Source organism: Rhagoletis zephyria, unplaced genomic scaffold (genome assembly GCF_001687245.7).
Source record: "Rhagoletis zephyria isolate East Lansing unplaced genomic scaffold, Rhagoletis_zephyria_1.1 Rzeph_scaffold_01238, whole genome shotgun sequence".
NCBI classification, from domain to species: Eukaryota; Metazoa; Arthropoda; class Insecta; order Diptera; family Tephritidae; genus Rhagoletis; species Rhagoletis zephyria.
The window spans coordinates 41,182-54,008 of record NW_016158322.1 but is presented as its reverse complement, the minus strand read 5'-3'; the positions used below and the strand labels follow the sequence as shown (position 1 = coordinate 54,008).

The 12,827-nt window shown below is 35.4% G+C and overlaps 2 protein-coding genes across 2 annotated transcripts in view; one reads left to right on the top strand and one right to left on the bottom strand.

The window, feature by feature from the left end:
• The window catches only part of LOC108363297 (sex peptide receptor), a 20,295-nt gene extending 15,195 nt beyond the window's left edge, over positions 1-5,100 (bottom strand). Inside the window, exon 1 of the mRNA XM_017616630.1 lies at positions 4,703-5,100. Within this exon, the coding sequence (XP_017472119.1) occupies positions 4,703-4,966 (264 nt within the window). The 5' untranslated portion in view covers positions 4,967-5,100. The remainder of the gene's footprint in view (positions 1-4,702) is intronic.
• The window catches only part of LOC108363298 (uncharacterized), a 62,714-nt gene that overhangs the window by 34,033 nt on the left and 15,854 nt on the right, over positions 1-12,827 (top strand). The gene's annotated exons all lie outside the window — the stretch shown is intronic.

Genomic DNA, 12,827 nt, shown 5'->3' with positions numbered 1-12,827 from the left:
GGGGGGGGGGGGGGGGGGGTGTTAGTTAGTTGTGGTGAATGGGCATGTGAAGAGGTGGTGTGGTACGTCGGAGACAATTCGCAGTTTAACCTGCTACAATTTCCAAACCGTAATTGAGCCAGAGATACGCGAATCCCTCTCGGTAATTGAAGCACAGTGGCCATGTGAATGCCTTTTATAGCCTGTCTATACAGTGCCGCGTCCAATGCTTGTTGTGTGTATTGTTGAACCTTGTCCGTTAGTCCTCCGCAAATATGCCTTTTGACATGCCTAGGTGGAGGTTCTGCCCCCGCATGTTCGGGTACTCACGTCTGTGATACCTTACTAACTACTCGCTGAGCGTGATGTTGTGCTCCCTTACTGAGAGTATTTGGGCCCCACTATGTGAATGGTGTTCTAGCGACATCCGAAATCATTCTGTGGCTGTCCGGAGTGCCGTATTGTATGTATGTAGCTGCATCTTGAGGACTTTGTTGTGGCTCTATAGTTTGTTGGAAATTGTAATGATTTCGTCGAGTTAGAGAGCAGGCTTTCAAAGTTTACTCCGTGGATTTTTGGTTTGTTCATTATCAGAATTGGTTCGCTGTCGATGTGGACCCAGCGTGCAGGTGGTAAAAATGGTTGCGGGTTAGGCTCCTTGTAGTAAATAAGCGAGAAAGTATAGGGGAGTAACCGTTTACTTTTGAGAACAGGTCATCAATTCTATTGTCAGACGCCATTACTGAGCTATGGTCAGCGTACGACATGAGGATGGTTCTATTTCATATCAACGGTACCAGCAAGTCGCAACTATCGATATCGGTCGGCAACTTAATTGTGACAGCTGTCTTAAAGACGTTGAGCCGGAGTCATCTGGCGATTTTTGGTGAAGTCAAATGCTTCACATATCTATTATGCTTACGACTGCTAATTTCGTGGTTAGTCTTCACTACTGGTGCGAAAATTTTGAGTGTACCCATTGTTCTGAAAGTTAGCTTTAAAGTAAGTAAGGCCATAATTTATTTCACGTCAATTTTACTTTAACCGATTTAGGTAAATGTAGTAAATACACAAGCAGGCATTCGCTGATGGCATTGACCAAAAATTATTACGCTCCCGCATACAATCTGATTCCGCCGCAGTCGACAGTCGAATTTATAGACGTCGCGATCATTGCCATTACAAAATTATTTTCTTTATTTGCACACAACGCAAACCTAAAGAGCATTAAATGTCTAAAAACCTAAGCTAATTTTCCTGCGAAAATTATTGCTGTTGTGGTGTGGAAATTCCGCAGATGCCACATACGCTTGTATACATACATATAGGTATGTATTCAAAATAGCCCCATTTACTAAATTTCTATTAACATTTTGCATTAGTGTGCTGGTTGGTTGCTTGTTTAGTTTTTCTATGCTTTTCGTTCAGACGTTATTCATCCTGGCTGCTGCGTGGGCGTCCTTTCCTTAGTGTGCACGCGTATGTATGTGTTGGCGCATTTGCCTTGGGTGCCATACGGGGTATACATATGTACCGTAGGCGAAGCCATTATTTCGCGCACCTGCCCAGAGCTTCTGGCAAATGAACAATGTACATATGTATGTAAATACATACATACTTACATACACTTAGGTCTCTTTTTATGCGGCCTTTTTTATGCGGTTTTTTTTATGCGGTTTTTCAAACCATTTTTTCGCTGTAGCGATTTTTGCTCTTTTAAGACACAATGCTTCTGATAATTAATTTGTCTTTGTATTTTTACATAATTCATGTATTTATTGTGGTATTTTTATTTTTATTTTTATTTTAATTTTTTTTATTAAAATACAGACAAAATTTGATTTATTTCATTTATGTTCAGTACCGCATGAAAAAGGACCTAAGTGTATATTGTTTATACACAGTAATCGCAATGGATACATATTTAAACACCTCTCATCATCTGCCGTTAATGGAGATTTTCTACGAAAATTCCACGAACTCCATTAGCCTTAGACTGTTGCTCTATTCACTTCTTGTCATTGCCAGCGCGCGTTCCATGGCGTTGAAGAAAGTTGAAAGTTGAAAGAAAGCTGTGCTGTTATATTGGCTTTATCAACATTTGAGCTGTAAAATTTTAATTGAAATAAAGCATCAATTGCAAAGGCAGCGGCTTTAGATTTGATAGTGCTTTACTTTTTTTTGGCAAGAGAAACTGTAAGGATAGTTAGTAGTAACAAATAGTACAGAAAAATTTAATGTTTATGGTGATGGTAATAGTAGTGGTAATGGTAGTGACAATAGTAATTGTAATTATAGTAGTAATGGCTAAAATGAGGAAACGGTGTCACGCGGAAACCCCTGGAAGTCAAACTGTAAAAACTTCAGTAGCTTCTAGTACACATAAACTGGTATCCTAATGGGGCACTGTAGACTAAGATGAATCAGTTAGGAATGTGATCAAATGATCTTTGTGGCTTTTGCAACTCTACCAAAGAGACACCATTGCACCTTCTTGAATTTGAGACCTTATCGAGGCGGAAAAAAGGCGTGATCACCAGGTACTCGGGTAAAATGACATACTTTACCTCCACCGTTCCTAATAAAATTTGATGTGCTAATATCTACGTCTTGGCGAAGCATTAGGCGATTAAGCTGCGTACTTATGTACATATGTAAGTAGGTTAGGTTAGGAACATTAATTTGGTCTCATTTCATGCATTTTGTCGGGACCAGTACCTGACTTTTTCATAAACACTTCTGGAATAGCTCACGACAATTTCTGCATCAAAATGATTCCAAATTAGGACCAAAACTATACTGAAGTAGTTCTGAAAAATCCACAAGCGTTGAAACGGTCCCAAAATGGGCCCTTACTAGTTCCAAAATGAAACTGAACTAGTCCAAAAATGCTCCAGAATAAAACCTGAACTACATAGACCCAAAATTAATGGCATCTGTGTGAGTGAGGCATTTTAAATTGAAGTTGAGTAAGCTATAAAACTGCATACTCGGATTTTTTTTTATTTCTGATTAAAAAGTTTGAGGCTATAATGAAATTTTTTGGAAATTTGTAGATTTTTTCTAATTTTCGTACAAAGTTGACATTTGGATATGGTTATTGTTATATAAGGAGCTATATAATATATAGCTTTTGTAAAAAATTATGAACATTTAAGAACCGAAAGAAAAATAGTCAAATATCGCACTCATATTATTCTGACCGGAGGTGTACATGTACATTAGGGTGGTCCAAAAATGCATGTGAAAAAGTAAAGTCGGAATTTCAATGGCGCCACATCCTAGGATATTCCTATACAGAAAAAAATTATATCCCTATTTTTTATTTGGAAATCAAAAAATATTTAGGGAGTGCTCAAAGCGCTCAACGTTTTTCATGTATTTTATATGGGGAAAAACAAATTTTCTTAGAAATGGTATTGATTTCTCTACAATCAATATTTTTCGATCGGAAAACTCTGTTTCTCTTCAGGAGATTCCCAATAATAATACCCAATTGTCTCTTTAAACAGTTTCTAATACTAAAGACCACTCTAATGTACATATGAGGTTAAGGCCTAGTGTAAGCTCCAATTCTGAGCGTGTTGTCTTTGTCTAATCGATTAGACACACGACTTGTCCAAACTTTAAATAAGTTTATTAAAATTTTTCTAATTTCGTTGATCGCGTTGATTTTAAATAATTTTTTTTTGTTGAGAGTCAACAAACAAAAAAAAATTAAAATTGTGTGGAAGAAAATCCGTGAAAAATTGCCAAAAATCAACTTAAAAAGACTTTGAAGAATTTTCATAATTTTTGCACAAATTTTTAAACTTGGATCCATCCGGTTTTTATTAGAAGATGCACTACACTTAAAACAACAAACATTAAATAAAAACAAATTGCCAAAATTTTAAAAATGTCGCGTCACTATTTATTTTTCCACCACTATACATGTCGATATTACTATTATTTTATCATTTTTCATACAAAAAATTTGTCGAACATACATGTATGGAAGAAAATCCGTGAAAAAATCGACAAAAATCATCTTGAAACTTAAAAATTTTTATCTAGAAGTTCTGATTAAAGAGTTTGCAAGTTATATGAGAATTTAAAGAATTTTCATAATTTTTGCACAAATTTTTAAACTTGGATCTATTTGGTTTTTATTAGAAGATGCGCTATACTTAAACTATGAAAAAAAACATTAAATAATAACAAAATTGCCAAAATTTTAAAAATGTTGCGTCCCTATTTATTTTTCCACCACTATAACAAAGCCTTTTATTTTTACATATGTACATATGTACGTAGATTTATCAAATTTTTGTAATATTTGTATTCTTTGGCATTCAAAAAATTTAACCATTTGAACCAAACCGTACCGCGGTTCAGAAATACTCATGAACCGGTTTTTGAACCGGTACAAGCTGTTTCTAATTGGTTCGAACCACTGAACCAAACCACCCCCGTTAAGGGAGGGCTTTGCAGCCCTGCTTACAACTTATAGTTGAATAGTTAGTGTGGATGTAAAAGAGAAAAACAAAACTTATGTACAACCATTAAAATGACGAGAGCAGAAAATAGAAAACCAAACCAAAAACAAAGTAACCTTGTAAGCTTTGTCTATTAAATTCTCCTTCAATCAGTTCTAAAGCTTTCGTTGTAGTAAACCAACACATATACACTAAATACTTATCTATACATTACATTACATTCAAGTGAATATTGAGCCACTTACCAACAATGCCACATAGCCATGAACTCCATTGTAGGTGCGCAATATCTGATACAATTCGCCCGTGCAGTAGTCATGGCACTTATCCAATCCTGGTTCGTGTGTGTAATTATGCTTCGGATGCTTGTATTGTTCGACTAGTTTCATGAAATCGCGAAACTCATCGTCGGTTACTAGTTTTTCCCAATTGCTCAGATTCACATTTGGCAATAGATCAGAGGAGAGCATAGCGTGTGCGGCGTTCAATAGAGCGGTATTTGCTGACATGTTTCTGCTTTTGTTCTGTTGTTTTTTTTTTCCCTCCGTACTGGACTGAAAGCTGTTAGAAGGTGCCTGCTACGGTGTTTGTACTAAGAATGTTTAAATTGAATAGAAAGCCATTCGTTGTGTGGGCGAATGTGGCAAAAACATGTTCAGCGAACTGCAATGAAAACAAAAAAAAACTATTTCATTTAGTGGTGGATGCGAACACATAGAGTCCTAATTGCCAGAAAAAAAAAGAAAAGCGATTTTTTTTCAAAAATTTCTTTGTGATGCAGAAATGCTTTTAGAGCATTTACACGCATTTCTGCATCAAAAAGAGAATTGCGAAAAAAAGTGTTGCTTACTTTTATTTGACGGTTAGGGCTCGATATTGTAGTCAAAGTAAAAGCATGTCTGCATCTAGGTTAAGCGATTAAAACTGCCTATTGGATTTGGAATTCAATACTGTTTAAAAATTTTGTTTAACTACTTTGTCAAAAGCAGTCTCATAAAATTGCTAATTTTTAAATGTTAATAAAAAATACTTACTGCAATTTTATTTAATTTGTTTTTAAGCATTCAAAATAAATACTTGTTGCTCAAGTTAATTACTGTCATAATTTTAAAGTGACACTTCGTTTATGCTATTTCGGGTGTATAAAATAGACACACCAAGCAGACAAATAAACAAAAACATTAAACCGCCAAGAAAAATTGTATTTATGCAATTTTTTGTCGTTCGCCATTAAAATCTCAATTAATTTTCCTTCAGCACTGCGTGCGTTAATTGCAGCAATTAAAGTTGTAAGATCGGAAAATTTATGGCGCTAATTTAAATGTCTGGCGGTGTGAGTGCGCATACAAAATAACCTGTTGGCCTAAAATCGATAATATCGCAAGGGAGATATGCCAGATAAAGTATGTAAAGTGACGAACAAAAGTATTGGAACTAAGAACTTTTCGCAATATGCATAGTTGTTGTTTCTTATTTATTTTCGATAATAAAAAAAAATTTAGTTTATACTGCACCAAAAAAAAACATAAAAAAAATTTTAAACTTTGTGCAAAACTAAGAATAATTCAATAAATTTGCATACTAACTTGCAACGTTCTACTCAGAATTTTTAGAAAAATTTGAAATGATTTTTTTACACTAAAAATTAATGGGCTATAAAACAGCATACTTAGAATTTTTATAAAAAAAAAATTTTATTAGAAAGTTGCAAGCCAGTATGCAAATCTATTGAATTTCCTTTCTATTGAGTTTACACAAAGTTTAAAGATTTTATTTTTATGTTTTTGTTGTAGCATGAACTATATCTTTACAAAAAATTTCCGAAAAGGTATTAGAATAAAAAACCTTTGCAAACATTGCGAAAATATCTCTGTGCCCATACTTTTGTCCGGCACTGTATGTTCACCTTATACTTCGGTATATCTTTGAATTACGTAAATTCTGTTGTGGAATGCAAAAATTGTACCTGCAGTTGATGCATCTCTTGATGTTAGTAGCAGATGGAAAGATGATGGTGTACCATTTTTATTTCATATTTGCATATTCATAAAAAAAAATCCCATTCCACAATATGCGCATTTGTATTTTCAACGTTTAATAGACAACGATTGATCACTGCCGCACTGCAGAGTGGGTGGGTGCCACTGTTGCTACAGCTGCCATGTATGTATGTATGTATGTTTGTACATCTTTTGAAAAAGTCTGCTGCGCGCCAGCAGCTGTTAAATCTGTACAGAGGTGTGTTAACAGCTGCAGGCGATACCTAAACTGTTGAATGCAGCCATACAAATATTGACAGATGTAAATCGCCAACTGTTCACACTTTAGGTAAATTCCTATTTGCATATTTTGATTTTCAAAGTTTTTCTCTCTTTTTTTTTTTTTGCCAATATTTCACATTTTATTAATATCCACTTCAAGCATTAACGTTTAAGCAATTTATACTATTTACTATGTATTTGATGCAGCTGCCCACTGCAAGATTGCACATCGAAAAATCAGCTTATCGCCCTCGTTAATCATAAAAAATGATATTTTTACTGGCAGCAATTTATTGTTGCATACCCAAGCAGCAGCAGTAGGTTTGCTGCTTGTGGCATGGGTGTGAATGTTGTTTTGTTAATTGACCACGCCGCGTTTTTGGCGTCGGTGTTGTGTCACTTTTAACATCTTTTACATATTTTTACAACTTTTCATATGTTTGTATGTAAGTATGTATGTATGTATGTATATCCGCCCGTTTTGGTTTCTCATTTTGCAGACAAATTGCATGCAAATCTATTTGTATAGACATTCATATTTTAATCATTTCAATTTACCAATGTCAAAATGATTGAAAAACAAAAAAAAAATATTTCAAAATTCAATACAAATGTGTCAACATTCACTCAAGTCTGAGTTATGAGGGTCGTTTATATGCAACTTTTGATAAGTGGTTTAAGGTATGAAAAGTGATATTTTTTTCAGTACTAACGCGCAGTTGCAAAATAAACTTAGTAAATACAAATACAAAGTCATTTTAATTTATTGAGTGAGCGGCAATAGAGCAATGGGTTATCGTCGTTCTTCTGGGTATATAGTTATAACTGCAAGCATACTCAATACCGTCTCTAAAGTCTCCGTTCGGGCACTCGGGGCAACGCGAGCAACCCTTGTGCGAGATGCAGTAATCAGCGTGTGTGGGACCTTCGCTCACAGCAGCAGAAAGAGCTCGGAGAGGTCCCTCATAATTATGACGGAGCTGGTGCAGTTGCTCAACATCATTTTACTAAGGCGTATTAGTTTCTCGGGGAAATCAAATTCAGGCATCGCGCGATATCGAAAACTTCTTTTCGTGCTGTTAGAAGCGGTTTCGAAATCGACAAATAAATTGTGTGCGTCGTTCCCGTTCTCACGGGTATTTTCAAAACTTGGTCTATGGTGAATTTACTAAGCCTAAAACTAAGCTGATAAGGCCTAATCAGTTCATCGATGAAGGGCTTTAGCATTTCAGACAATATAAGATAAGTGGCTGATGCCGCAGTAATTGGCGGTGTCTACAGACATGCATTCATCCGAATACACTTTGCACTTGTGTTAGTAGACCGGCTTTTGTTATTTTTTAGCCACGAACTTGCTATTCGAACTTCGTCATAGGCGGCTAGGACATCACTTCCGTCGTCATTGGATGGGGGGCTTGGGCTCATCTTCTCCACTACTTTTCAACAGGTTGGATAAGCGTTCCATCCATAATTTAAGTATGTTCTGCAAATCGGTCATTTGGTCGCCGTACTTGTTCTTACAGTAATTCGCCTTGGTCTTGAAACCTTCGGTAAGTCGTCTAAATATCTGAAAAAAAAATTCGGCTTTCTTTTCTATCGGCCAGCGTTCCATGTTCTTCGCAACCACGTATTACAGCGTCTCCGTTTTATTACGGAAAATATTGGGTTTGAGTGGTTAAACCTAAAATCTCCTCCCAGACCTTGCAAAAATGACGGTATCTTGCACCCAAAAAAAGACTTATCATAATTGAAGAAAACCAGCAATCAAAATGAAGAAAAATGGGAACGAAACAACACTAAAGAAGTTTTATCCTCCTTTCATGCCCAACATTTCTTCAAAATGATAGATTACATCCACGGTTCCATATTTTCGAGTAGATTTTTACACATTCAAAAAAAAAAATACGCATCCGGGAGAATTTTTTACTCATTTGGAAGAATTTTCGACCTTAAAGTAAGGAAAGTTTTTCTTTGATCCAGAGATGGATTTTTGGTTCAGTGTGGCCAGCCTACAAGGAATCCTTACAAACGTTTCACAGGTCTATTAGCATAATGCAAAGCGAGTCCTGGAAGAACTTCTGTGGGAACGGAGAGGAAAAGCTCGGGGTAACCGATTAAATATGTTAGGTTCTCTATCAAAAGCTGCAGATGCTCAAAACAATATACCACACCAGGTAGCGAATGGACTCCTGCTAAACCTACTCCATTACAAAAACTTTACATCCGTTCTTCTTAAAATACTACAAAAACTAAAATACTACAAAGAGAATTTCCGCTAAATCAAACTGAGACCATTGATAGGTCGCTCATTAAAGTGCAGATATATCGGGCTTTAGTGCAATCACCACAGAGAGGTGACTTTCAGAAAGGCGTACTCTCTCATACTCTGGAACACCACAGTAACACAATTCTTCTATGGCTTCAAAATACCGGCCGCCAAGTCAGAGATACTGCTGGCTGGCATTACACTACCATAAGTCTAGCGATACAGATAGTCGAGGGAAGATTTTCCTCCACCCCCTTATAGAAAGACTATAGATATTTTAATGAATCCTCTTTAAAACGACACTTGCGGAGAGCCGTACAGACCTGGATCCAGGGTCTAGCGAAATTTTTGCTGATGGCTCCAAACTGAACACTAAGGTTGGCAGTTAGATCTACTCGCAATAGTCTAAGGCTCTGAAACTCAGAGACATTGCCATGGTCCGTGATATGAACCATTGAGAAAGGTTTTGTTGTACATACACTTAAATCCACGAATGACGAAATAAAATGCTACTGCAATACTGAACTACGGAATGCTCTTCTTCTGCCTGCCGTAGGCGATTGATTATACTCGAAATTTATTTTGTGCTCTTTTACAAAATTTACCAATAAAACGTTTTTCTCTTTCATTCGTTCATAGTCAAATGCAATTGCGGGTTTGTAAATAAATCATCTGTAAAACTTTAATTTTAAAAATATTGCAATCCTAAAGCCTTCAATTTGAAAGCCACAAATGCTATGCTCAATTGAATATTTATAATCACTTTAGCGCTGTAATCAGTTTTGATGCGCTCTAAATAATTTACACATTTCCGCTTGGATCAATAACTAATTGCAATTATATTACTGCTGTTGAGTGACATCAATTATGACAAATAAGCAGGTAATCAGTTTTATATAAGCAAATGAGTTGCGCTCCAGGAGCGGAATTAATTTTTAATTGGAGTAAAAGTAGGTAATAAGTTAATAGAGATCAAGACTGGATGGTGTAGAAAATTGGCTAATTCGCACAATAATCATGCCCACTTTTCATATAGTAAAAAATATGAAAACTAAGATAAGGTCCAATTTTTGCCTCCTTCGAAGGTGTTGAATCTGTCACTTCCTCAATCTCTTATAATGTATCATAATCTCTAATAGTGGACACCGTAAAGCGATTTTCAAGGCAGTTTCAATTTTATAAAAAAAATGCTTCTTACATCGTGATCCGTATAGCCATTTTTTTTTTTTTTAACTTAGGTAGAAAGTGTCGGCTCAGTTCGCTAGATCTTCACTTTAGAAGGTCCGGTTCTAGATCCTGGTGCTTCGGTTTCAATATTTCAACGCACTTATGAACATTCCAATTGCTTCAAAGGACCACATCACTTAATTCTATATAAGAAATGCCGAAAGTAGCCATGATTTCGAAGAAGACTTCATTTTAACAATTTTAAGTTTTCTTAAGAGCTGAAGAGGGTATGCATGTACATTAGAGTGGTCCAAAAAAATAAAGTCGGAGTTTTAATGCCGGCACATCCTAGGATTGATCCATATCGAAAAAAATATATCCCTACTTTTTTTTATTTTGAAATCAAAAAATATTTAGGGAGTGCTCAAAGCGTTCAAAGTTTTCCATGTATTTTATATGGAGAAAAAACAATTTTTCGTAGAAATGGTATAAAACTCTTGAAAATCAATATTTTTCGACCGGAAAACTATGGTTCTCTTCAAGAGACTAATATCCAATTGTTTATTTAACCATTTTTTATGATTACAGATTTTTTATTGGCCCCCCCCCCATTGCGTATTGGAGGACCTATAAAATATAGTTACCATGAAAAAATTGTTAAAGAAACAATTGAGTATTATTTCTGAGAATCTCCTGAAGATAAGTAAAGTTTTCCCATCGAAAAATATTGATTTTCAAGAATTCTACACTATTTCTACGAAAAGAGGTTTTTTCTCCATATAAAATACATGGAAAACTTTGAGCGCTTTGAGCACTACCTAAATTATTTTTTATTTCAAAATAAAAAATATATGGGTATAGTTTTTTCGGTATATGAAAATCCTAGGGGGTGGCGGCATTAAAAATCCGACCTTATTTTTTTTACATACATTTTTGGACCATTTTAATGTACATACATACATATGTTATGACAATTTTTTTTTGTGAAAGCACCTTCTAAGAAATGAATAAATAGTATGTAAAACAAAAGTTTTTTTCCTAAAGAAAAATAATACATTTGAAAGTGGAAAATTTTACTCACCGTAAGAAAAAACTGGGATGTGGTGGCACGGAATGGTTTTGGAATTTTACTTTCACGAATGGATACTAACGTGTTTTGGCATAGTTAGGCCCGAAAATTATCAATCCTTGTTTTCAAGACGGCTGCGGTTACACAACCCCTTGGCCCCGTAAATCGAACTTAACATTCCTTGCGACTTCTACCCAGTACTCAAAACGAATTAATCACCATAAAAAAAACGACTGGCTATGTATTTTCTAACTAACATATTTGCTAAAAAAAAATAATTTCTATTTATGTAAATCAAAGTTTTTTTTAAAATTGATTCCTCATTTTTAATTAGGCGGATAAAGGCAGCCAAAAATTGTTTATTATTGATCTTAAAGCTTTAAGGAATCATCAGTAATTAAAACCTGGCGGTGGCAAGTGGTGGCAGGCACTTGATATTACTTTCAATGATAATATTGATTTTTTTCTTCAGAGTGATATTGTCATAAGCAAAATAAAACCTACATCAAGTTTTAATATGTCATTCAACACGCTACAGTATGCCCTTTTATACAACGTAAATAAAAGTTGAAGACTAATGTTCAAATCACTTATAAATGGTTCAAAACTTGCACATATTGCATTCATATAAATTGTATGGCTTTATTCTCGAGCTGCTTATTACTTGCAAAATTAATCATATTCGACTTTTTTTAGTAAGTTATATATCAATGGTATGTGGGAAGCCATCCGTGTACATATTTTTACAAGCTTTTTTAGTTAATTAGCATCTTGAAAACCTCCGACAGTTTGAATTAATTCCGCTCATTTCCCACTGTGCAACGTTAAAAAATAGTTGGTTGTTGTTTCAAGTCCTCTAAACATTTACTCAATGTCTGATTAACACTAATCTCCGGGTAAACATCGTTAACTACGTTGCCGACTCAATGTCATATTCATGGAGTCGGTAAGGTCGTACGATGTTTAACGGCCCTTAGTCATTTAAAACTTTAAGACATACGACAATACGACACTTACAACACCGTGTGTACCTCCTAATAGTTTCAAATTGTAAATTAAGCTGAAAAAAGATTACTGCTCCATACTAATATGTATAAGCAACAGCAATTATAAATCAAAAGCGTTTCTATCGACAATTCTGATGCTGTGTGGCGCCCCAATCATTCACCCAAATTACATAGAAAAGCAATAAATTAGAGACATGTCAATCAACGGCTGAAATGCCTCGACAAAGCCAATGCCCAGCCAGGCAAAGGCGTTGAAATTTTCCAATCAAGAGTGAACAACAACAACTGTGGTGTTGAGGTTTGGATTAACAGACTATGGGTGCATGCGAATCAGTGGTGTGCTGCGATGTCTGGTATGGTTGATATTGTTGACATAAATTTGGTGTGTGATTGCAAAATCGATTAAAGCCATTTAACCAATTAAACAGCGGAGACAAGTGTGCTGCAAATGTATTTATTTCGATAACCCGTAGAGCGTTTAATGAAAAGCAAGTGCAGACAGGTTGTTGACTACTACGAGAACCATTGGATGGGTTGAGGTGCATATTTGCACCAAGCACTTTGTGGTAGGAGTCGGCCACATGACAGCCAAATTATGTC